General features: G+C 54.0%; 9 protein-coding genes across 9 annotated transcripts; 4 read left to right on the forward strand and 5 right to left on the reverse strand.

Moving 5' to 3' along the window:
* Positions 1–65: 65 nt before the first annotated feature.
* Positions 66–497, reverse strand: V2A60_006395 (uncharacterized protein; the record flags this gene model as incomplete). The annotated part of the gene is made up of 1 exon (XM_083257689.1): positions 66–497. The coding sequence occupies one exon, from the start codon at positions 495–497 to the stop codon at positions 66–68; it is 432 nt and encodes a 143-aa protein (XP_083113815.1).
* Positions 498–975: 478 nt separating this feature from the next.
* V2A60_006396 (Zn(II)2Cys6 transcription factor) lies at positions 976–3,703 on the reverse strand (the record flags this gene model as incomplete). The annotated part of the gene is made up of 7 exons (XM_083257690.1): positions 976–1,597; positions 1,687–1,839; positions 1,902–2,079; positions 2,135–2,324; positions 2,382–2,448; positions 2,499–3,380; positions 3,522–3,703. 7 exons carry the CDS (start codon positions 3,701–3,703, stop codon positions 976–978), a joined length of 2,274 nt encoding a protein of 757 aa, XP_083113816.1.
* Positions 3,704–3,994: 291 nt separating this feature from the next.
* Positions 3,995–5,194, reverse strand: V2A60_006397 (acyl-CoA dehydrogenase family protein; the record flags this gene model as incomplete). Its single annotated transcript, XM_083257691.1, has 1 exon — positions 3,995–5,194. The coding sequence occupies one exon, from the start codon at positions 5,192–5,194 to the stop codon at positions 3,995–3,997; it is 1,200 nt and encodes a 399-aa protein (XP_083113817.1).
* Positions 5,195–5,508: 314 nt separating this feature from the next.
* On the reverse strand, positions 5,509–7,273 carry V2A60_006398 (uncharacterized protein; the record flags this gene model as incomplete). The annotated part of the gene is made up of 8 exons (XM_083257692.1): positions 5,509–5,576; positions 5,683–5,716; positions 5,767–5,939; positions 5,993–6,264; positions 6,319–6,388; positions 6,436–6,827; positions 6,887–7,137; positions 7,193–7,273. 8 exons carry the CDS (start codon positions 7,271–7,273, stop codon positions 5,509–5,511), a joined length of 1,341 nt encoding a protein of 446 aa, XP_083113818.1.
* A 734-nt stretch (positions 7,274–8,007) lies between these two features.
* V2A60_006399 (fungal specific transcription factor domain-containing protein) lies at positions 8,008–9,882 on the forward strand (the record flags this gene model as incomplete). The annotated part of the gene is made up of 3 exons (XM_083257693.1): positions 8,008–8,121; positions 8,188–9,651; positions 9,709–9,882. The coding sequence occupies 3 exons, from the start codon at positions 8,008–8,010 to the stop codon at positions 9,880–9,882; spliced, it is 1,752 nt and encodes a 583-aa protein (XP_083113819.1).
* A 78-nt stretch (positions 9,883–9,960) lies between these two features.
* V2A60_006400 (glycoside hydrolase family 1 protein) lies at positions 9,961–11,552 on the reverse strand (the record flags this gene model as incomplete). The annotated part of the gene is made up of 3 exons (XM_083257694.1): positions 9,961–10,627; positions 10,682–10,968; positions 11,022–11,552. 3 exons carry the CDS (start codon positions 11,550–11,552, stop codon positions 9,961–9,963), a joined length of 1,485 nt encoding a protein of 494 aa, XP_083113820.1.
* Positions 11,553–12,188: 636 nt separating this feature from the next.
* V2A60_006401 (general substrate transporter) lies at positions 12,189–13,793 on the forward strand (the record flags this gene model as incomplete). Its single annotated transcript, XM_083257695.1, has 2 exons — positions 12,189–12,341; positions 12,405–13,793. The coding sequence occupies 2 exons, from the start codon at positions 12,189–12,191 to the stop codon at positions 13,791–13,793; spliced, it is 1,542 nt and encodes a 513-aa protein (XP_083113821.1).
* Positions 13,794–14,916: 1,123 nt separating this feature from the next.
* On the forward strand, positions 14,917–16,842 carry V2A60_006402 (uncharacterized protein; the record flags this gene model as incomplete). Its single annotated transcript, XM_083257696.1, has 5 exons — positions 14,917–15,391; positions 15,445–15,691; positions 15,744–15,950; positions 16,010–16,392; positions 16,460–16,842. The coding sequence occupies 5 exons, from the start codon at positions 14,917–14,919 to the stop codon at positions 16,840–16,842; spliced, it is 1,695 nt and encodes a 564-aa protein (XP_083113822.1).
* A 3,548-nt stretch (positions 16,843–20,390) lies between these two features.
* V2A60_006403 (uncharacterized protein) lies at positions 20,391–21,185 on the forward strand (the record flags this gene model as incomplete). Its single annotated transcript, XM_083257697.1, has 1 exon — positions 20,391–21,185. One exon carries the CDS (start codon positions 20,391–20,393, stop codon positions 21,183–21,185), a length of 795 nt encoding a protein of 264 aa, XP_083113823.1.
* Between the last annotated feature and the right edge of the window lie 623 nt (positions 21,186–21,808).

Here is a 21,808-nt window from a genome sequence, read left to right on the forward strand (position 1 = left end):
TCAGGGAGTTCAGGTATCAAGTTATACAAACAAGTTTAAAAAAAAAACAATTGCCTGACGACCCCTTACTTTTCGTCTGCTGTGACAGCAAGGCCTTGTTCGCCGTACCACCAGCGCCAGATGGCCTTGCAGTAGAACCACGTCTCCATGGTGCCAAATATGCTCAGCACGACGATGAGGAAGACCTTCATGTTCCTGCTCACACCAAGCCCGTCGAGGCTGAACTTGGGCAGCTCTGGGTTCCCGTTCCCAGCCGCCTCGGTTGGGCTGGCCACCGTCTTTTGCCGTGACTGCTGCTGCTGCTGCTCCTGCTGCGCTGCCGTGGTGGTCCCGGTCGAGACCGTCGTTCTCGTCGCGTCTCCCGCTGGCTGGCGGTGTCTGATGCTTTCCGCGCTGGTGGTGGTGGTGGTGGTGGTGGTGGTGCTCCTCGACGAGAGGGCGCGGTGGCGGCGCCCCAGCAAGGGTTGCCACGTCCGTGGTCGTAGGACGCCGCGCATGATTGGCTGCACGGGCAATCGCTGCATCATGCGTTGTGATGAGTTTGTGGATTTTTAAGGTTTGGGGGGAGAGCAAGTGTGGGCGTCTTTTTTCTTTTGCGTTTGCGTTTGAGAGCCGGCAGTAGAAAAAGCAAGGGAAAGGAAAGAGGGTGGCTGTCAGGAGATGGAATGCGGCCAAGAAAAAATGAAGTTGGGGTCGTGGCCCGAGAGCTGGCGAGAAAAGACTCACTTTCGTTTGTCGCAGCCGCTAACTTGTCCAGGCACTGCGCCGAGATGGCCTTGGACCGGTTCATTTTCGTACGAGTTCACTCCAGAGTGGCTACGCCAGAGCCGTATTCACTACAGCATGGGCAAGGCAGGATCAGACTTGATTGAGAGGGGGAAAAAATCATTCAAATCATCTCTAGAAAAACCCTGGTATAGATATACATATATATATATACACACATCTAATTATGGTTGCCGCCAAACGCGCAACTCACCTCCATCCCCTGCCACCAGTGATATCGTCCGCCTGCAGAAACAGGCCCAGTTCGCTAATCTTCTCATCGGCCTCCCAGTGGCCGTTCATCAGGTTCGTAAAGTACTGGTCGTCAAAGATGATGTCCGGGACGTGGTTCGCCGCCCCCGGAAAGGTCATCATGGGCGTCTGCAGCTGCGGCGGGGACTGCGCCGTCGACGCCGCCGGCTGCGACTGCCAGGGCACGCTGGCGCTGATGGAAAACGACGCCGGTGGGAGTGATGTCTGCGCCGCCGCCGCCGCCGCCGTTGCTGCTGCTGCCGCACCGGTCGCCGCCTCGCCTCCGCCGCTGGCACCGTGGCTGCCGCCAATGTTGTGAGCGTTTCCAGTCGCCGCCGCCGCCGCGGGGAGGCCGTTGCCGGCGTAGAGCTGTTTGGCGTGCAGGCGGTCGGCGATGGAGGCGTCGAGGTACTGGAAGAAGATGTCGAGCACATTGTTGTTGATGCGCCAGTACTTTTGAATCTCCTTGAGGCAAATCAGGCACATTTGCGCGCGGTTCTCCGCGATGCGCCGGTTGACGCCCGTGTCGCGCCGGATGCTGATGACATGGATGCACAGCGAGGTGAAGAGACTCGTGATCCTGGAAATTCCCAAGTATCAGTCAGCATTTTGAATAAACATGGAACAAAAAAAATGTTGAGAAATCGAGAGCATCGCGTGGATACGCACATGTGCATCTGGCCACAACCTAGTATGCCGCTCGTATACATGTCTTCGGCAATTCGACTGATGCGGCATGCAGAGGCCGTGACAATCATACTGCTCTCCGTCTTATCGTTGGAGTGAAGGTAGCTGTTTCTGTGAATGAGGATTCGAAGGTGACTGGACTTTTGTATCAGAGAAACACTGTCGGTTTACAAGCGAGCGTGTCTGTCGGTACGTACTTGTATGCCAGGTGCAAGAGGCACGCCCAGACTGACGTGTTTGTCTCGTCTGACAGGAAACGCATACTCTGCGGCAGGCTGTCCTTCCACGCCTCGAGAGCATTATCTAGACTCTCGACGTCTTTGGCCTTGGATCCTGTCCGGCCAGGGACAAAGTGCAGGTCAATGATGCGGCCGACTGCACGAGGTTAGAGTTTCTGTGCGCATATGATACAGGTAGGGCAAGAGCATACTCAGCCTTGAAACTTCCACCATCTTGATAGCGTACGTAATGTGTTCGGGCTTCGTAGGTGCGAGAATCGGGTGCTCCAGATCAACGTCGGGTGCCTCCAGATCCGCCGGGCTCAGCGTCTCAATGTCACAATCCTCATCTCTGATGCGGCTAGGCAAGCCCAACGACGCCGCAGACTGTCTTTCGCGTACCTAGCGTGTGTTAGCAAAGGAATTGTGTAGCCACGCTTGCAATTTTGACAGGCATACATAGATTGACCACCAAATTCTCCTTCTCATCGTAGGAGTCTCTACCGTTTTTGAAACTGAGCAAGATCTGCAATTTTGTTAAAAAGTAGACTTTCGAACACGGGCCGCAATACTCACGATCGATGAAGACCGATAGACTCTGAGAGGGTAATCACGTTCCCCAACCAATACCGCACGTCGCGAACGTCTGCCGGCCCATTTCTCTGAAAACTCATGAGAAAAAGCGACTGAATGAGGGTGATCTCATCCCGCTCCCAGTCGGCATCTATCAACAGCTTTGCGCGGGTATAGAACAGCGTTTTGGCCTGGAATCGGTCGCTGAGTCCCATGTCGGATATTACCGAGTCGTTGCAGTAGGTGCTTCCGACCAGCAGCATCGCGTACATGAGCACCTTGGGCACGCGATTTTCCGTGAAGCGCCTGGCAATGTCCGCGGCGTCCACGACGGGAAAGCACGGGTGGAACCAGGTGAAGAAGGCCCGGAGCGCGGGGGCGCACTGCTCGTTGGACGGCAGGTCAAAGACGCCCTCGTCCCGGAGATACCGCAGCGTGGACTCCTTGATGCCGGACCCTTCCGCCTGGGCCGGATTGGGCCGCTTGGCCGGGAGGTGAAAGGTGTACCGCGACTGGCTTCCTCCCGGCTGGTTGGAGCTGGTGTCGCCGCCCTCGCGGCCGCCAGAGACGATGGTCAGGAAGTTGGACTCGCCAAAGAAGCGCGCGCCCGACGCCTTGGCCGACGAGGCGGGCGTCGGCGACGCAGGAGGGCTGGCCTCGCGCGCCGCCGTCTGCTTCCTCGTGCGGTAGCTGTGGCACGCAGCGGCGCTGCTCAACGGCGCTGCGGAGGAGGACGATGGAGCCTGAGAAGGCGACTGGGTGGTCGCGTGGGCCTCTCTGCGAATCTGGTCTTCTGGATCTGTGCTCTCCGCGGTCGCGGAAGCGGATGCTCCATTCCGGCTGTGCCTTGTTCTGGGTCCTTTATGCCGTGGCTTGCGAGGATATCTAGTCACCAGCCAGCAAAAGAGCAGGCGTTCGTATTAGCCGCCCGTCGTACGCCATTACAGGGATTCATTCTACTATGCCCGCCCGGCTTTTGCTGCACATTGGCAATGTTTTTTTTTTGTCTCAAAGAGCAGAACTCACCTTCCTCTTCGCGACGGTAACACCTCGCAGGTGACCCCAGCATCGGCGCAGTTCGTGCATGGCTGCACCTCCATCACGTCGCAGCGCACACGCCGCGAGTTGCAGACTGTGCAGGCATGCTTCGCACGCGCCTTTTTAGCCGACGACGCGGCTTCGGTCGCCGAGGGCGACGGTGAGGTCATGTGTGAGCTCATGCGGGTGGTTGAAGCCGTGTCTTGGTAATGAGCTGATTTCGCTGGGCCGTGTCTTCATTTGCCAGCACCTTGTCTCGCCCCCAGGAACAGTTTTGGTAGTTGAGTTGTGTAGGAGTCAAGTAACCGAGATCGAGATGCCGACGGGGCGGCCCACTGTTGAGTCTGCGCTCCGTTGTCGCAAGGCTCGCTCAGCGTCGGCAATTACCTCGCGCCTCGTTAGGGCATGTTATTCATTTTCGCTTTCTATTTCGTGACTCTTTATCTTATCTACGGTGGTTTCTAATAGCTTCTAGGCAGTTGCAGCACTTTTTCGCTAATGTAGTTGAGAATCATTTCGCGGCTGACAGGCGCGATTCGAGGCACCAAGCACTCCCTGAACCAGCGCTCAACATCATACTCTTGGGCGTAGCCCATGCCGCCGTGAGCCAGGATGGCTCTCTCGCAGGCTGTGAATGCCGCTTCGGCGGCCAAGTACTTGGCGCTGTTGGCGGCCACGCCGACAGCGTCCTGCTTGATCGCCCCGTCGGTTCTGCTGGCGTCGTATAAGCGCGCCGCATGGTACGTGGCCAGCTTGGCCGCCTCGAGCCTCATGTAGGCATCGGCCAGCGGGTGCGCAACGCCTTGGTTCATACCAATCGGCCGCTGGAAGACTACGCGCTCCGACGCGTACTCGGCCGCCTTGGCCACGGCAGCGTAGCCCAGCCCGAGGGCCTCGCCGGCGAGCAGACACCGCTCCGCGTTCATGCCGTGCAGGATCATCTTGAAGCCTTTGCCTTCTTCGCCGATCAAGCTCGACCCGGGAACCTTGTAATTGTCGAAGAAGACTTCGTTGGCGTCGACGGCACGGCCGCCCATTTTTCGAATCTTGCGCAGCTCCAGACCACTCATCTCCTTATCAATCGGGATGCAGAACAGGGATAGGCCCTCGCTTGGCTTCTTTGCCTCGTCGCGCGGCGTGGTACGCGCGAGTAGAATCATGCGCGATGCCACTTGCGCGCAGGTGATCCAAATCTTTTGCCCAGTGATGCTGTATCCCTCGTCGGTCTTGGTGGCTTTGGTCGATAACCTCAGCGTGTCCAAGCCCGCGTTCGGCTCTGTGACGCCAAAGCAAGCGCGCCACTTGCCGGAAATGATGTTGGGAATCGTCTCTTGCAGCTGTTGCTGGGAACCAAACTTGGCGAGCGGCTGCGTGGCATAGACATTGGCATGGATGGCTTGCGCGCCCGCCATACCAGCCCCCGACTCTGTAATCGTCTGCATCATCATGGTGGCCTCTGATATGCCCAAACCTGCACCACCTAGCGACTCTGGCAGTGCGATGCCCAGCCATCCCGCCTTGGCCAGGGCGGCGTGGAAATCCTTGGGGTCTTGTTCTGACTGGTCCTTTTCCTGCCAGTACGTGTTGGGGAACTCGGCACATATTTGTGAAACAGCCTCGCGAACCATCAACTGGTTTTCTGTGAAGCCTGTCGTCTCCATTATACGTAGCGACCTAGTTGTTGATAGCCGCCTCGTCGGCATAGCTCCAGTTTCAGCATGATACCAGAGTGCAGAGAGCCGTCGAGTGCGGCATGTCGCCAATTGGCGCCCCAGGGACACTGGCGGTCGCCACATTGCAAGTAGGGGAAAACGTTTGCTTCAATGTTGTTGTAAGAACCATCTTTGGTCGCTGATTAAAGATGTTATTTATCCGGGGTTCTCAGCAGTCTGGGGTAATGACGTCGATCAAATACCTGACCGGGCTCTCGGGCGACGCTAGGGAGAAACCACTGAGAAGCCGAGCTCCCACTAACTTATAACTGGTCCTCTATTGATACAGCAGCAAGATACGGTATTGAAGATTCAATAGTTTGAGCAAATACTGTTGCCTATTAGATCAATAAGAAACTAATGTTTACATAGAGAGAAGTCCTCCAAACCAGCAGCTGGAAGACTCTCTTTCGGCAAGCACAACTCAATATTCTCACCCTTCAAATCACGGAATACTCGAGAGTATTCGCGCTGACAGCTACGTTAGTTTTATTACTCGTCACACGATCATATGCACTTACATTTGCAATTGAGATAAAATCGTCATAGATTCCATCAACCTTCATCTTCCTGCGCACCAAGTCTCCTACTCCCCCCAAGAGACTCACAACAGTTGTGATTTTACTATCCCAAGTAACTAGTGCAGACACAAGTTTGCCGTCAACTCGTGTTGACTCTGTGCTGCCGTAGGGGTCTTCATCCATTAGCAAAATTCTCTTTTTTGGAGGGCACTTTGGGCGGGCATACTTTGCATCTTCTTGCCCTGCAGCATATTCCACCACCAAGCAAGGCCGACCGCCTTGTCAAACATGATGGTCGGCCACGCGCCGTACGGTGTAATGACATCGTGCTCTTGCTCTTTCTGGCTGGCAACCGACACAATTCCAGCGGGCGAAATGTATCCGAGAATCTCGTCCGTGTTGGGATCAGTCGAGTTGTTGACCGACGCAAAGAGACCCGGAACTTTGGTGACCACGGAGTTGCAAGTTCGGACTCGCTCAGCGTTGTGATGTAGACGCCTGAACAGGCGTTAGACGAGGCAAGCAAGATATTACCGATTCGACGCGACTTACCGGATGATGTCAACATCGAAATATGGAAGCTCTAAAACTTTCCATGGCTCATGGCCCGAGAACCAATATCCTAAACATGTTAGTCGGCGTGTTGGCCCATGTGTCTGGTAAGCATACCCTGCTCGACAGTGATCGGCCCAACACCGCCCATGTCGTATTCGACGCTGACCAGCTTCGCACGCTTGGCAACCCAGAGCTTGTCTTTTTCTGTTCTGGACAGTCCGCTAAAGAACTCGATGAAGTAGGTGAAGAGCTCGCCTTCGTATGGGTCGTCCAAGTAAGCAGGGCTCTCACACGCATACGACTGCTTGGGGTCGTCGACTGGTAGCTTCTGGTCTCCGATTTTGGTCACAGCGCAGACATGGCCGTCGCCCTGGTAAAAGACCTTGTCGACCGTGGTTTTGGCATATTCGAACCATTTTTGCCAGTCAGCGGCGAGCCGGCGATCGGAAGCCCTGCAGCTTTTTTCGAGGGCGCTTATGCAGCCATACACGGCCCAGAGCAGTTCGCTATAAACGACGGCGGTGTTAGTAGTGTCGCGTATTCCCATATGCAGGCGTTGCGTTACCCATTATCCAAGCCTGGCACTCTGTTCACCCAGTCCCAAGTTGGCTCGATATTCTGTGAGCTGGTGGTCATCCACGGGAGGAAGCCTCCAAAGCCGGGGTATGTTGCATTGAACTGTAGGTACGACTTTAGCTTCCTCTCCATAATAGACGCCGCAATCTTTGGCGCTTTCTTAGGGTCATCTGGGGAAAGAAACCGGGCCGCCTTAGAAGACCCGGAAATGGCGTGTGCATACACCATTATCTGAAGTGCCTATTCAACCATCAGCACCTGAACAATCTAACGGCGTCCTTTTTCTGTTTCACACCTCTTTGCTCGCAGCGCTAAACGGGTGCTTTTTGGTGCGTTCTCCAGTCACCCAGTCCAGCTGTGTACCATCGTACGTCATTCCATTGTCTGAATTGTAAGAAATGTTGTTCTGGTGAAACTTTCCCTCCCAATACAAAAGATCCCACTCAAATCGATCCGACCCTTTCACGACCTCTTCCTGAGTCCAGTCTAGTGCAAATCGACACGGTGGTGGGGAGGACGACGGGGAAGCAAGCCCGGCCACCAGCCCCGGCCACAGCAGACACAATGATGCAGTCCGCATTTTCAGCTATTAGTCTGTTGCAGTGGACTGCGGCATGTGCAATTGATCCAGTCTAGGAGTCTCGTGTAGCAGCAACTCACCTTGTGCAGACTGCGGGCTCGGATCCTTTTTATGTCATCGCGTCCATGCCAGCGGGCCAATTCCGCATGCCAATACATCTATCTGCCTCGCTAGGCCAAGGCCGACTTTCCCTGCAGCTGCCGTCGCAACCTATATTCCAGGCCTAGATCCCTATCGAGGTTAATAATACCACCCACCGCGCATACAGCTAGGCCCTTTCTATCCAGTAGATGAGGTGACTGTGGAGCTGTGGGCGGAGAAACTGGGTGCGCCCTGCTCTCAGCCTCAGCGAGAAGGGTTCCTTGGGCAAGCCTCTTTCTTACGCGGGGAGCCAGGTTCTGTGAAAGGAAGTCGAGCCCGCTTCCCGAAAACTCCGGGATATATCTGGGGTTACACCCCCGATCCATCATCTCTGCCTTCAACTTTCCCCCCCTTGTAAAGTTGATCAATTTCTCCGTCATGTCTGGAGAATGGCTGGATCACTGGCTTCCGCCTCGGATGGAGAAATTGCGCCGCCCATTGTGAAAGAGCGAAGGCAGCTCGGCGCTAGAGCCTGTGACCGTTGTCGTCGGAGAAAATGCAAGGTAAAAAAAAAGCAACATAATTCTCCGAAATGTGTCGACCAGGCCCTTCTAATCCACAGCTTACAGTGCGATCTTCCACCCGCTGGTAGCTGCTCGCAGTGTCTCGCCGCCAGGACAAGCTGCACATTCAATCTTCCGACAGCTCGAAGAGGTCCAAAGGCAAAGAAGAAGGCCGCATCGGACAACAATACTCCGAGCTTCTCGGACATTCCTCCACTGAGATTCGATCATCCACCTTCTAGCGGTCTCAATTTCGGCACTTCAACTACACAAGAAACTTGGACATCCGCAAGCACTGACACTCTACTGGCACCCAATATCACAACGAGTCCCTCGCATCCAAATGCTGACAGTTTGGACGTGCCCGTTCTCCGGAGGTGGAGGGGTTTAAAAGATGGAATCACAGCCCGCGGACTAAACTTTGACGCCGTGTTGAACCAATGTATAGACCTCTTCTTCGAGTACCTATATCCTCTTACACCTCTTATCCATGAGCCTAGTCTTCGGGATAACTTGGCGTACTTTGTCCCGCCCGGCCGCACGCCACACCTGGAGAAATGCCCCGAGGCCGCATTCACTTTGATCACTGCCGTGTGCGCCGAAGCGGCGTTTCTCCTTCCCAAGGATATTTTCCCGAGCGGCGAGACCGTTGCCGACGTCTTCTTGCAAGCCTCGCGGGGCTGTCTCGCCGGGTACCTCGAGGCGGACCTCGAGAACCCCAGCGCGAGCTCCATCACCATCCGCTACTTCCACTCCAACTGCGTCCACGCCTCCGGCAAGCCAAAGTTTTCGTGGCACATTTTCGGGGAGGCCACGCGCCTGGCGCAGGTCATGCGGCTGCACGACGAGGCGAGCTACGAGGGCCTCTATTCTGTCGAGGCCGAGATGCGGCGCCGCGTGTTCTGGATCGTCTACATGGGCGACAAGTCGGCCGCCATCCTGAACAACAGGCCAATCACTATGCACAAGTACTCTTTTGAACGTGGCGTGACAGTTGGGTACCCGACCGGCATCGAGGAAGAGTCGCAGATGCCGATTTCTCCAAACAGTGTCCACTCGAGCGAACCGGCGTCTACCAAGCGTCAGAAGCTCATCATCGGCTTCAATGCCAACGTCCGGCTCTGGGGTGCGGCTGCCGATTTGCTGCTCGCCTTGCGTGTTGTGGAGGACCAGTCCAAAGGGCCCGCGATGGACGCTCTGAGCCCACAGCAGCGAGAAATCATTGACCCCCTGTACATTTCATTCATCACAAGTCTAGATGACTTGCCGTCCTTTCTGAAATCGCAGTCTTTTGCGCCCACTGCGAAATCCGAGACTCCTCAGTCGAATCAGTTTGTGATACAGTGCGCGAACCTACAAGTGTCGATGCACTGCTTACGGATGGTTGTCGTGCAAAAGTTTGAGCATCTGTCGTATCTTACGGCCGGCATCGAGCAGACGGATCTTCAAAAGACGGACATTGTAAGAGACGCGCTGCGGGTAATACATGAAGTGCCGTTTTGGGCACTTCAGTTGAATGGAGAGCCCTATGTGAGTTTTGCAGGGAGCCCTTTTCTTTTGCCATGGCGGTTTCTAACAGAGCCACAGGTAGAGAAACTTCGGTTGATTGGTGCCAGTCTCATGGCAATCATTCATCGAAATCCCAATTCCCCAATTGCGTCACGGGCTCGCGGAGATTTTGATGTCTTGTTGGATGTTTTGACGAGGTTAGATTCCAAGGCGTCTGATGCACTACGCAGCAATTCTTCTTGGATATTGTAAGATATTTTTATTTCCTGTTCCTGTTCCTGTATGAATTGCGTGCACCATTCATGACACCAACATTCCATGTAACCCAGGTTATTTCTGCCTTTCTGCAATAAGCTCCTGGATTAGGAGTGCCGATTTCTTTGGTGTTCGCTCCAAGGTCTCATAGTCTGTGTATGTGACGCCAAATCGAGGACCGAAGCCATCCGACCATTCTATTTCTGCGTTAGCCATTTGTAGTATGAAATCTGCAACAGTGTTCTCACCCAGGTTATCCATCAGAGACCAAGCAAAGTATCCGCTGATGACTGCTCCGTCTTGTCTCGCCTTGCCAATCGCATCCAGATGATCTTTGAAATATTGGAGTCGGAATGGATCGTTGATTGATTCTTCCTTGGTCATCTTGTCCTCGCCGGGGCAAGGGCAGCCATTTTCTGTAATGTAGATGGGCTTTTTGTAGAGGCGATGTACTCTGGTGAGATGCTTGCGAAACATTTCGGGGCATGATCGGAGCCAGTGCACGCCGCTCTCTGCACCGACAGACTCGCCGTCCTTGTTGCTTTGAAGCTCCTCGACATTTCCCAGGACATCCGTCTCCGGTGCCTCTTCGCCTTTGCTCTTTGCGAATTGCGATGTGTAGTAGTTCATCCCGTAAAAGTCGGGTTCCGCAGCTGCAAGCATCGCAAATTCCTCCTCGGAGAAGTTGGGCAAGCGATTCCCCAACTGCTTGCGCATTGATGCGGGATAATCCTTTGCCAGGCTGCCAGAATGATGAGTGTCAATGTTTGCTTCGGTTTTCGATTAGCTGACTCACAAGATAGGATTCGCAAACCATCCAATGTGGAATTCCATGCGACGCTCCGCTGCCTCTGCATCCTGGATGTTGGTCGAATCCCATGGCTCATAGTAATCACCATTTAGAGAGATTCCGATCGTTCCTCCCTGGTCTTTGCGGAAATCTTGATTATACGCAATGACGGCACGAACATGGCTCATAATGAGGGCCTTTCCGACTATCCATGGCTCTCTCGTTGTGTCGCCTTCATCGCACAGAGGGTTTGTACTGCTTCTTCCTGGGGCGTTACCCCCAGTGGCGTAGCCCTGCCATGCCATGTTAGCCCCTGGTGCCCTGTTTTAGAAATTGCTTCACGTACATAGATGGCTTGGATCCATGGTTCATTCAGGGTGATCCAATTCTTGACCCGATCGCCAAACCTTTCATAGCAGACACGCGCGTACCTCTCGAAATCCTTCTGGACCTCGTGCACATTTAGCCACCCACCGTACCGGTCATGTAGTGCTTGTGGCAAGTCCCAATGGTAGAGCGTGACCCAGGGTCTAATTCCGCGGCGTAAGAGGGAATCAATCAACCGATTGTAGAATTCTATTCCCTCTTCATTGATGGGATCGTTCCTCCCACCAAGAGGTACGATTCGTGACCAGGCAATGGAGAATCGATAAGCGCCGGCTCCATACTTGCTCAGTAGATCGAAATCCTCCTCGAACTTGTGGTAGTGGTCACAGGCAACATCACCATTGGCATTTTTGGTACGCGAAGGCTCAAGATGGCAAAACGTGTCCCAGATACACTTTCCGCGGCCACCCTCATCTACTGCACCTTCGATCTGGTAGGCCGCTGTGGCGAAGCCCCATTCAAAGTCGGACGGCAGCGCTGAGGCAGTCATTGCAGCCTTTTTTTTTCGCTTCACGGCTCTCCTTGAAGACTGGCAAGTCAAAGATCTGTTGAGATGACTTGCAAGACTATATTTCCAGACGACGGCAAAATATATAGCGCATACCTCTGAACCCCTCTAAAGAATGGCCTAGTGTCGAGCTGGAGCGGGTCAAGCTCGCTGTTAAAAACAAAAGCGAAGCTGTATCCAGAGCTTCTTTTATTTCTCCGGTGTCTCGGTGTAATCCGGCCAGGATTTTGGCTGAGGAACTGCGCCATGGCGCTTGGTTCCCCCGCCGGTAAGCCGAGATTAAAACATGTACCGAACTGCTTAATTCTCCGATTCTCCGCCTCAAAGGTGAGCCGCGGCCGACTGCGTACCCCATGGGGACGAGGAGGCGCCGGCAAACGTCGCAGAAGCATCATCTGGGGTAGTAGGCTCAAGATCTGGATTGGTGCCTCTCAGGTATATAATTGGTCGCACGGCGCTGTCATGAAGCATGGGCTACCACTTCGTTCCAAAAGCTGAGCCTCATCGTTGACTAGCTTCCACTCCAAATCGCTGCATGGGAGACATCTTCGGCAGTCAGAATCCCAGAGAGACCCGCTCAACCGTCCAATATCGCTGCAAGATCACGCGGACTGCATGATGGCTCCTTCAGCCGCCCGAGCCGTGGACACCATCATACCGGTACTTGACTTGACATCGGTACCGCCATTTTGGCGCCGCAAGAATGGCCTTCTTTTATACTTCCTACTCACGTCGTCGCTCCTTGCCAGTGCAGCGTTGGGTATAGATGGGGTAACGTCCATTGGCTGAGTTTCGATGGTTGCCTCCCTCGTTTGCTGACTTCATGTTTTTCAGTCCATGACAAATGGCATGCAAGTCCTGCCTACCTGGCAGGACCGGTTCGGGCATCCTACAGGCTCGAAACTGGGATTCTTCGGGGCTGCGAACGCGATAGGTGGCGTCATTCCCTTTATATTCCTCAACTGGATCGGAGATAAACTGGGTCGTCGATTGCCTACAGCACTGGGGTCCATCGTGATCATTACCGGCGTCCTGGTGGAGTTTTTCGCAACATCACTGAACATGTACATTGGCGGCAAGATTGTACTTGGCATTGGATCCTCGCTGATTCAGATGGGCGCGCCGGTTCTTGTCACTGAGTTGAGCCACCCGAAGGAGAGAGTTCAAGTCACTACGTTCTACAACACGTCAATTGTGTTGGGCTACGTCATCGGGGCCTGGGCCACTTATGGCTGTTTTCGCATCCCAGGGTCATGGTCGTGGAGGCTGCCGACCTTGATTCAAGTCGTCCCTTCTGCTTATCAATTGCTTCTCGTCTACTTTTGCCCAGAGTCACCGCGATGGCTCATCGCAAAAGGGTACCCCGAAAAGGCACGAGCAATCCTTGTCAAATACCACGGTGAGTGTGACGCCAACTCACAGCTGGTGGACTTTGAATTTCGAGAAATAGAGGAAGCCTTGACAAAGGAACGCGAGCAAAATATGACTTGGAGAGACTTCTTCTCGTCAACGGCAAATTTAAAGCGTATAGCCCTCTGTTTCGCCACCGCCGTGTTCAGTCAGAGCTCGGGCAATCTGCTGGTGTCCAATTATCTCACGCAGATCCTCAAACAAACAGGCCTCAAATCCGATAAAGATATTACCTTGGTCAACGGCATGGTGACTCTGTGGCAGTACATCGTCGCCATCACAGTCACAGTCTTGATTGACAAGTTCAAGCGGCGAACATTCTTCCTGGTAGGCTCTGGCGGGGTCGTCGTGACGTTTGTCATTTGGACAGTTGCTGCACAGCAATACCTAAAGTACAATTCGCTCGCAGCGGGTCGCCTCGTGCTCGCTTGCATCTTCGTCTTTCAAGCCTTCTATACCTTTGCGTGGACGAATCTGGTGGTGACTTATCCGCTCGAGGTGGTGACATATCGGATGCGCGCCAAAACCTGGGCCTTCGTCCTGCTGACCATACAGGTTGCCTCCATCTTTGGCGGCTATGTGAACCCGATTGCGCTTCAAAACATTGGCTGGAAGTTTTACATTTATTATTGCGTCTGGGTCAGCGTTATATTTCTGGTGGTATACTTCTTCTTCGTGGAGACGGCGGGCCCAACGCTGGAAGAGCTGGCCAATCTCTTTGAAGGCGACAATGCCCGGAGGGAATTCGCCGAGAAAGCTACGAAAGTGGATAATGAAGACGCAGCAGTCAAGGAGGAGAAGCCGACGGTCTAGGGTGGGATCATTGTGGCGCATCGCATTGACAAAAAGTCCAGATTATTTCGCTCATATTTGACTCGTGCTCTGAATGTCGTTGGCGATGCTTTGCTTGGCATCATGTTGGCCAAGGCGCCCGATGCCAAGGGGCGGCAGAAGCCATGCTTGGCGATGAGGGTACGACTTCGCGGGGTCCCTTTGGACGAAGAAAATAAACCAATCTCATTGAACCCGAGTCCTTGCTGCCAGTCGTAACGGCGAATCCGTCGAATGCTTCCATCTACCAGACTATCCAACGTAGATGCCAAGTAGTACTGCATCGAATGCCCGCGCGAGGAAGCCAAAAAAAAAAAAAAAACCGAACATATGGAACGGTTCCAGAAAGAAATAGCGCTACACTAGTGGCACGGCAATTGACTTCGGAGCCTTTTTGATTATTGATCGGCTACTGATGCCTCCGCCTGCCATGGGGGGGCCGTCCCAATCGTCTCCGTCACCACAACATGGAATTGTCTGCAAAAGCACCAAGCCTTTTGGCTGCTGCCTGGTTGTGGAAACGCTGTTTAGCGTGTGCATTGGCCCCTACGTAGATGGCGACTTTGATGATTTTGGAAACGCGGTTCCGGATGGGGGCTTGCATTAGTGGCGGTCGTCCAGCACCAGGAAAAGCGCCATATCGGCCATTCCGGGACTTTGATTCGACGATCAGTTGCCACGGCTTCCACTTTGTCGGCCCGGGTCGAAGGAGACCGGCGATGGGTGCGGTACAGCAGAGAGAAGGGAGGGCAAGGAGGGCTTCCAAATGCCGCAAGACGGTCGGACTGCTGTCCGCATTCTCTCCAGTTTATCCTGCCAGTATGCATGAATTTGTGCCTCCCCACAGATGTCTTTTTTGCCCCAGACATCCACGTATGGGTTCCCCAGGATGTTAATTGTGTGGAGGTAGTTACTGAGCGAGCGCCGGAGTGTGCCTGGTGTGGTAAGTCAGTCCGTTATTAAGAATGCTGCTCGCGCTACTTGTACAAATGCAACCCTAGACCCCAGTCTGGTGATCAGGTTTTTTCTTCTTCTTGCCAAAAAATCTGATTGCTTCGTCCATTCCTGGTTTGCATTGTGGTGCCTCGAGAGTATCTTGTTCACCATGGCTGAAGACAGAAAGTCGTCCTCGGTCGCCAGCGGCATGGAGAAGCCGCAAATTGACGCGCTCGAAATGGTTCGGCACGAGGGACCCAGTGCTACCGATGTGGACGAGTTCATCGGCGACATGGAGCGTGAGCTTGAAGCCGACGGAGGGTTGAAGACTGGCTTCTTCCACGTCAACTTCGCCAATCCCAAACATTTCACCTGGCTCCTAGTCGCCTTCGCCAGCATGGGAGGTCTCTTGTCGGGGCTTGACCAGAGTCTCATCTCTGGAGCGAATCTCTACCTACCGAAAGACTTGAATTTTTCCGAGCGCCAGAACAGTCTTGTCAACGCCGGTATGCCTCTCGGTGCCGTTGGCGGCGCGCTCGCTCTGTCACCCACAAACGAATACTTTGGCCGTAAATGGGCCATTATCATTTCCATCATGCTCTATACTGTCGGTGCAGCTCTGGAAGCCGGCTCAATCAACTTTGGTATGTCTTTCTCTGTGTGTCGGGGAAAATGTCACATTCTAACTCGGGCCTAGGCATGATGGTTGCAGCCAGAGTTATTCTCGGAATGGGTGTCGGTCTTGAAGGTGGTACGGTCCCAGTCTATGTCGCAGAGACTGTCGAGCGTCGCATTCGCGGCAACCTGGTTTCATTGTACCAGTTTAACATTGCTCTGGGGGAGGTTTTGGGTTATGCGGTGGCAGCCATCTTCCTCAAGGTCCCCGGTAACTGGCGGTACATCCTGGGATCTTCACTTCTATTCTCAACCATCATGTTTTTCGGGTAAGAATTTTTCTCCTCTCGGACTAACGACAAAGGGGCTAATCGTTTGTAGTATGCTGTTCCTTCCGGAAAGCCCTCGATTCCTTATGCACAAGGGTAAGAAGCTGGAAGCGTTCAAGGTCTGGAAGAGAATTCGAGGCGTCGCCGATGCGGAGTCGAAAGAGGAATTCTATATCATGGCATGCTCCGTTCAGGAGGAAGACACTGCTGTTCATGAAGGTGCCAAGAACAAGAACTATCCTTGGATGGACTTTTTTACGTAAGCTTCCTACCACCACCGCATTCAAACGCGATGAGTCTTAACAGGTCATCGAACAGTGTGCCTCGCGCTCGGCGAGCCCTCGTCTATGCGAATACGATGATTATCCTGGGACAAGCGACAGGTGTGAATGCTATTTTGTATTTTATGAGCGTCTTGATGAATTCGATCGGCTTCGCTCCAGACGATGCGAATTACATGTCCTTGGTTGGTGGCGGCGCGCTTCTCTTGGGCACCATTCCGGCCATATTTCTGATGGAGACGTGCGGTCGCCGTTTCTGGGCCATTATGATGCTGCCTGGTTTCTTTATCGGCCTCGTATTAATTGGCATTGCCAATCTTTATGACCCGCAAACAAATCTCAAGGCGGCCGAGGGTATCTATCTTACTGGCCTGATCATTTACATGGGATTCTTCGGCTCTTACGCCTGCCTGACATGGGGTAAGTTCTTTACAACACGAAAAGCAGCGTTTCTGGGCAAAAAAAGCCTTCTAACAGATTTCGATAGTCATTCCATCCGAAGTCTATCCCACCTACCTGCGAAGTTACGGCATGACGACGTCCGACGCTCTCCTGTTCTTGGTATCCTTCATTGTCACCTACAACTTCAGCGCTATGCGGGACGCGATGACACCGACGGGTCTCATGCTCGGTTTCTATGGCGGCATCGCGGTTGTTGGTGAGGTGTACCAGATATTCTTCATGCCCGAGACCAAAAATAAGACGCTAGAGGAGATTGACCTGGTCTTTTCTCGCCCAACAATGGACATTGTACGCGAGAACTGGCAGGGTGTCAAGGAGACGATGCATGACGTGTCCAGAGGCAGGTTCCGCAAGATTCTCGCCGAGCAGACGAAGAAGAGCAAACCGGAAGATGGTGGTAGCGCGTAGAAAGAGTCGACATATTTCGGGAAGAAGATAGACAGGCGGTGCAGCCAGTGCGGAGTATACTCTAAGCAGATCTAGCACACGCCTTGGATATACCAATACATCAGCACAATACTACCAACTGGATCACATGTCGGTCCTTTCGTGATGGCAAACCTAACTTGAGAGTTTGTTTGAGCTGTTCAATGTGAGACATCATACAGAGCAGGGCATCGTATGATTCGGCAAAGAGCAATATGTCGGCGACGCAGCCGGTTACACGTTGACGAATGGGTCTAGGGTACCCGCCTGTACTAGGCAGCATTGAGGAGTGGTCATGGCCCGGAGTCGTGCTCCTGGGACTGCAGAAAGATGTTTGGTTATGTGGCCGACTTCATCTCAGGAAGCGATACCGTTCCTATGTATTAGACAGAGCCTGCTTCACATGTAGTAGTGTTGACGAGGTGATGAGAAACTAATAGTACTGAAGGATGCACGACGGACACCCGCCCCGCATCGGGACACCGTCCGCAATTAACGGGAGAATGAATGATGCTTCACAGCAGTGTTTGCTTTGTGTAGCTCTCACATGCATACCCCGAGGCTGAGCTGAGGAGAGGCTTGGCTGTCACTGTCAATGCAGAGTGATGATGCTGATCTTTGATGCTGATCTGCGACGCAGCACATGCCCGCGCATAGCACATGCTAGCTAGTTACCCATACACCCCGAAGCCGATGGACAAAAAGGCAGCCGTCAGTGAAACGTGATTCTCGGGCTACGCGGTCGTCGCCGAGAGATGACACATTCGGTACAGCGTGGTGCGCGAGGGTTAACCGAAGCAGCACATGCTGTCGCAAGCACACAGGCCGTGCCATCGGTCAAGCACCACTTCTGGTTTGCTGTCCGTCCGAAAGCCTCGAGCCGAATAATAAGTAAGCCCTTGCCCACAAGCATTATTATACCAAAACTCTGTTACACCGAAATATTCGCAGCGCTATCCACCACAAGCACTAACGATGGTGCCTGACAAAAGCATGGCAGCGGCCCGACCTGTTAGTGGCTCCACGGTCGCGCCAGGGTAGAGTCTGGCGTTGAAGACGGCTGAGCCAGTAAACCGCAGCCACTGATGAGGCTTTTTCTCGTTGCCTACCTGTCGTTACCACTTGGTTGGCACATCATTCCCGTATGCTGTGTGGTAGAGGAGAACCAGCAAATCATGCGCTGGAGGCGGAGCGTACCGCAGGTGGCGGGCCGGCCTCCTTTGTGGGTGTGGACTACTTGACTCTCTCTTCATTAGAGGACGAGAGAGAGGTCTAGCCAAACTTTACTTATAGCTGGTTGGCCTTGTTAGGGGCGATGGAGTAGCAACGTTTCGGTGCCTGATGGCGCTTATTAGCATTCATTGGGCAGCTATTCCCGGTCAGTCTGTGTGCCAGCAGGCGGCCCCCTACAGGCTACAAGGAACAACAAAACCGACCAGTCGATCAACAAGACGAGCAACAAGCACATGTCAAGCGGGACTCTAACAAGGTGCGATGGGCAGCGCGGAGACGGAAGCGAAGGCCCTGCACCCGGTGTGATTGTAGCATCACATGATGGAGCAATCGGCACTGAGGCTTCTGGATGCTCACGCGGCGAGGTTCAAATCAAGGGGCAAATCAGCGGTTACTCCCGCCACGTTGGGTACTGTAGCTTGCCAAGTTAGTTCGTCCTTTGTTTGTACTGGTGACTGACTGGCCATCGTATAACACGAAAGAAGGCCCCCCCCCCTCTTCCCACGGTCCAAGCTCCAAAAGAATGTTTCTTGCCAACCGGCGGACAAAAACGACCTCCCGTTCTCCCTACTACTTTTTTTTATGAACTTGTCCTCGATTCAAAGGAAACGTTGGACTTGCCTCGATCTGCCGGGGCACAACCTCAAGACCGTGTCGCAGCGACATCGGCTACACCTACCTCCCCTCTTTGGTTCACGCCACGGAGCCTGTCTTGGCCCTGCTACTGGACCAGCGCATGACCACGCGCAGACTTGCGGGGGGGCGAGACTGTGCGAGACAGTAACATATTTAGTACACCCATGCAGGAGAGCCCTTTCGGGTGCCCAACGTCACCGAAGCGGCCTACTTGCTCAGAATTCACCCACGTTTGATCAGCACATCTGGCCGCAGCGGAGCTTGCTTTTGCTTGCTTGCTTGCTGGTTTTCCCGACTCGAGCCCTGCTGGATACGCCACACAGGCTTGCATAACGAGGAAGAGAGGTGTGGTGTGAGGTCAATATCAGAAACCAGTGACCCTTGCAGCCGCAAAGCCAACTCAACTTTGAACAAGACCCGATTCACACGCACGCTGCTACTATTACTCATCAGTATTCCTTGTCAGAATACCCCGTATATTGCCCGTTATTTCGTCCTGACTCGCTGCTTGATACGAGCCAAATTACAAAGTACGGAACTCACACCACCAGAGTCATTCAGACGCCAAAGCTCTTGCCATATACACACATCACATCAGCGATTCATATTAGGGTTTTCTTTCGTCAAAAACTCCAGCGACATCCCATACCGCCAGTCTACTCTGCTTGAATTGTGGACGCAGGGCTACTGCACCCATCCCCGTCCCAGGACCCAGGCACCGCCTCCATTATTATTCCCTCCTCTTTGCCAAAAAAGCCACACCAAAGGAACGCTAGCTATCCTTTCATGCCCAGCCATTTGAGTCTATTCGGTCTCCCCCCCCCCTCGCCTCCCCACGCACGCACGCATCTGCATCGGTTTCCCGCGGCCAGCACACCTTACCCACTCGAGGCAGGACGACTATTCCGTTGCCCTGCTGGCTGCGAGCTGGCTGCGAGCTGGCTGCGAGCTACCCGCTTTGGCGTCGCCGCGGTGCCCTCTCCTCTCTTCTTCACCGCCGACTTATATAGGTCCACTTCAGTTGAGCCCATCCCCAACACAACCCTGGTCTACCCGTGGGTGAACCCGGCAAGACACAAAAATATACCTGGGGCTTTGCTACTGGGTACTCAGTACTGCTGCCGGTGTTGTTGTTGTTGTTTTTAATAAGAATACACAGACGCCCGCCTGCCCTTGCTTGTCGTTCTAGCCTGGACCTCCATTCCCTTTCACCCTGAACTCCCCCCTTAAACCCTGGATCATTACACTCTCTCCCCCGTTGCTGAGGTAGAGGGTCTCGTTTCGATCCTGGAACGTCGGGGGTGTACTTACAGACCGCCAAACTCTTTGGTCGAAATCCTCGGTCTTGTTATTGCTTGTCATCTCGCTTCAATAGGCCAGGGTTCTCTGCAATCATTGGTCACGACAACATTTTTCCCCCTTGGACCGACAAGCATTCGCTCTACATTATTAAAACCATTGCCGCCATTTCAACGAGCCTCTTGATTATATAGACTCTGCACCTTTTCTCCAACTTCTTTCGACAATTGTCATTTCTTCACCGTCTTCGTTTCTTCTGCCCTGGACCCCCCACTTGCAACGCTTGCGCCCGCTTCGCCTTTACGCCATCTATCTCTCTCTCTCTCCCTCTCTCCCTCTCCGCCACAACGACACAGTGCATCATGAGCCGTCAACATTGTGCCAGCCCGGCGCTGTCGGACACTACATACTACAGCTTCAACGACATCGAACTGGTCGAGCCGCCGGAGCCCGTCAGCGAGTCCGACTGCTACGCCCAGCAACGACAGCAGCACAAGCGGGACTTTGACCCGTTCGAGGCCTCCAAGATGCAGCGGCAAGACTCTGGCTACGAGTCCTACGAGCCCCCGTCGCCGCGGATGTCCATGTCCATGTCCATGTCCAGCGGCGGCAGCCGGCCGTCGGCGGGCAACGTGACGCGGCGCAACTCGTCGGCGTCCAACCCGCGCCTGCGGTCGTCCAGGCCTTGCACGCGACGCTCCGCCCGCTCATACAACACATACTCGAGCAGCAGCGGCGGCGGCGGCGGCAACCAGGCACCACCGTACGCGGTCCGCTCCTACGCCCAGTCGCAGCCGGTGGGCTACGTGCAGTTCCCGACGCCGGACCTCGTGGAGCTGGCGGAGCCGTCGGCCTCGGAGGCCCAGGCCCTGACGCAACCCCAGCAGCTGCCTCAGACGACGCACTACTGGACCAGCGACAGCACCCGCCGTCTCGAGTACGCCGCCATCGACGCCGCCGGCCGCGGCGTCAAGGGCTGGGTGCGCAAGCACCTGGTCCCCGACTGCTTGGTGCCGGACCAGAAGCACCTGTCCTTTGACGACGACACGGGCAGCGTGCGCAGGTACCGGCTGCATCTCGAGGAGGACCATGGAGAGAAGCATCGCCAGGATGACCAGGCGACTCGACGCAGGAGCTGGCGCTTCTGGCGTGAGTAGTTGGCCCACCCATCCTGGACGCTGCCCGGACGGCCCCAGGGAGTCTGGGCCGTCTTTCTCTTCCTCGGGGCTTGGCCCCCCCCCCTTTTTTTTACGCATGTTTTAATGACTGATTATTCCATTTTCTTTTGTTCTCACATCTTAGCAGCGGTGGGGCATCATTTTCGGCGTTCTATACCCTTTGGCATTTGCGCAGCATCGCCAATATCATGACGGAGAATGAAGGCATTTTGCATATTGGGCTACATATAAAGGAAATTGCATACGATTTGAACGACTTTATTTTGCAATATTGGCATATTTTACCATTTTGCAATGACAATCTATTTACATATATTATACGACGAAATATTATCCAAAATAAACACAATCACAAACGGAACCCAAGATTTATGCTTACAAGTGATACTTGTCATTTTGCCTGCATTCTAGTATTACCTCCCGAGGTACTGAGAACTGGGAAGAGATTGCCATGGCAATCCCTCCCTGCGTTTGCAGTGGGCTCACTGAGGCAAACTCGCATGGCAACCGAAGGAGGCAATATGCATGTCTCACAGGCAGAGCAGGATCAAGTCTGCGTTGGCAGCCTACGATCATAGAGCTGCAGACTCACATCGCGGATC

This window comes from Cordyceps javanica, chromosome 4 (assembly GCF_051103115.1).
Source record: "Cordyceps javanica chromosome 4, complete sequence".
Taxonomy (NCBI): domain Eukaryota; kingdom Fungi; phylum Ascomycota; class Sordariomycetes; order Hypocreales; family Cordycipitaceae; genus Cordyceps; species Cordyceps javanica.